Source organism: Microtus ochrogaster, unplaced genomic scaffold (assembly GCF_000317375.1).
Source record: "Microtus ochrogaster isolate Prairie Vole_2 unplaced genomic scaffold, MicOch1.0 UNK68, whole genome shotgun sequence".
NCBI classification, from domain to species: Eukaryota; Metazoa; Chordata; class Mammalia; order Rodentia; family Cricetidae; genus Microtus; species Microtus ochrogaster.
The window spans coordinates 1,188,567-1,189,513 of NW_004949166.1; the positions used below are offsets into that span (position 1 = coordinate 1,188,567).

The 947-nt window shown below is 45.6% G+C and overlaps 1 protein-coding gene across 1 annotated transcript in view; it reads right to left on the minus strand.

The window, feature by feature from the left end:
- Smpd4 (sphingomyelin phosphodiesterase 4) overlaps positions 1–947 on the minus strand; it is a 24,177-nt gene that overhangs the window by 20,125 nt on the left and 3,105 nt on the right. The window contains exon 3 of the mRNA XM_013354769.2: positions 404–490. Coding sequence (XP_013210223.2) covers positions 404–490 — 87 coding nt within the window. The remainder of the gene's footprint in view (positions 1–403; positions 491–947) is intronic.

Genomic DNA, 947 nt, shown 5'->3' on the forward strand with positions numbered 1-947 from the left:
AAACATAACAACAGTATTAATTTGTTGCCCAGGCCAACTTCTTGGGCTCAACAATTTCAAGCGTGTATTAAATAAACATTCTCAAAATATTTATATCAGAGGTTCTCAATCTTAGTACCATGGACATTTAGGACTAGATACTTTGTTGTTGTTTTTGAAACAGGGTCTCACGCAACCAAGGTCAGCCTTGAACTTGCTGTGTAGTCTGTCCTTGACTCCTGACCCTCCTGCATTCCAAGTGACAGGGCTACAGTGTGAATCACTATGCCAGGCTTTAGGCTGGATACTCTGTTGTTGCAGGAAGCTGTCCTGTGTACTGTAGGGTGTTTCTAGCATTTCTGGCTTCTACCCACTACAGACACATTAAGGAGATACCCAAAGGGACCTGTAGGCAAAGCTGTACCTTGGCTGGAAAATCCTCAATGACTTTCACCAAGTCTTGGCAACGCTGTGCAAAGGGCTTATTCACAGAATCGGCTTTCAGGCTTGCCTAGAAGACAACGTGAGGGAATCGTAAACAGACTCGCTACAGTTTGTGTCTAATCAAAAGGGAAACACAAGCATTGGTTCCAGCACTTGACGCATCAAGGGCTGCATGTGTCAAAGAGCCACAGCGAGCTTCTAGAAGAAAGATGCTATAATTCCACCACCTTTAGAACAGAAATTCTCAGGGGCTCCCTCGGGCAGCCTGTTACTTCAGAGAGCAGCATTATCAAAAGAAAACTGACTCCCACTGGCCCACAAGTAGGGGGTCAGTGTTAGGATCAGTCCCACAGTCAGGACAGGACTCCTATTGTATGGGTGATACACAGGAAATGTAAAATTTCCACTTCCTCAACCACCCATGATTGCATCTGTGACCAACAGTCAGAATGGTCAATAAATGCTGACATCTCCCTCTCTTCCCCCTCTTGCGCTCTCTCTCTCTCTCTCTCTCTCTCTCTCTC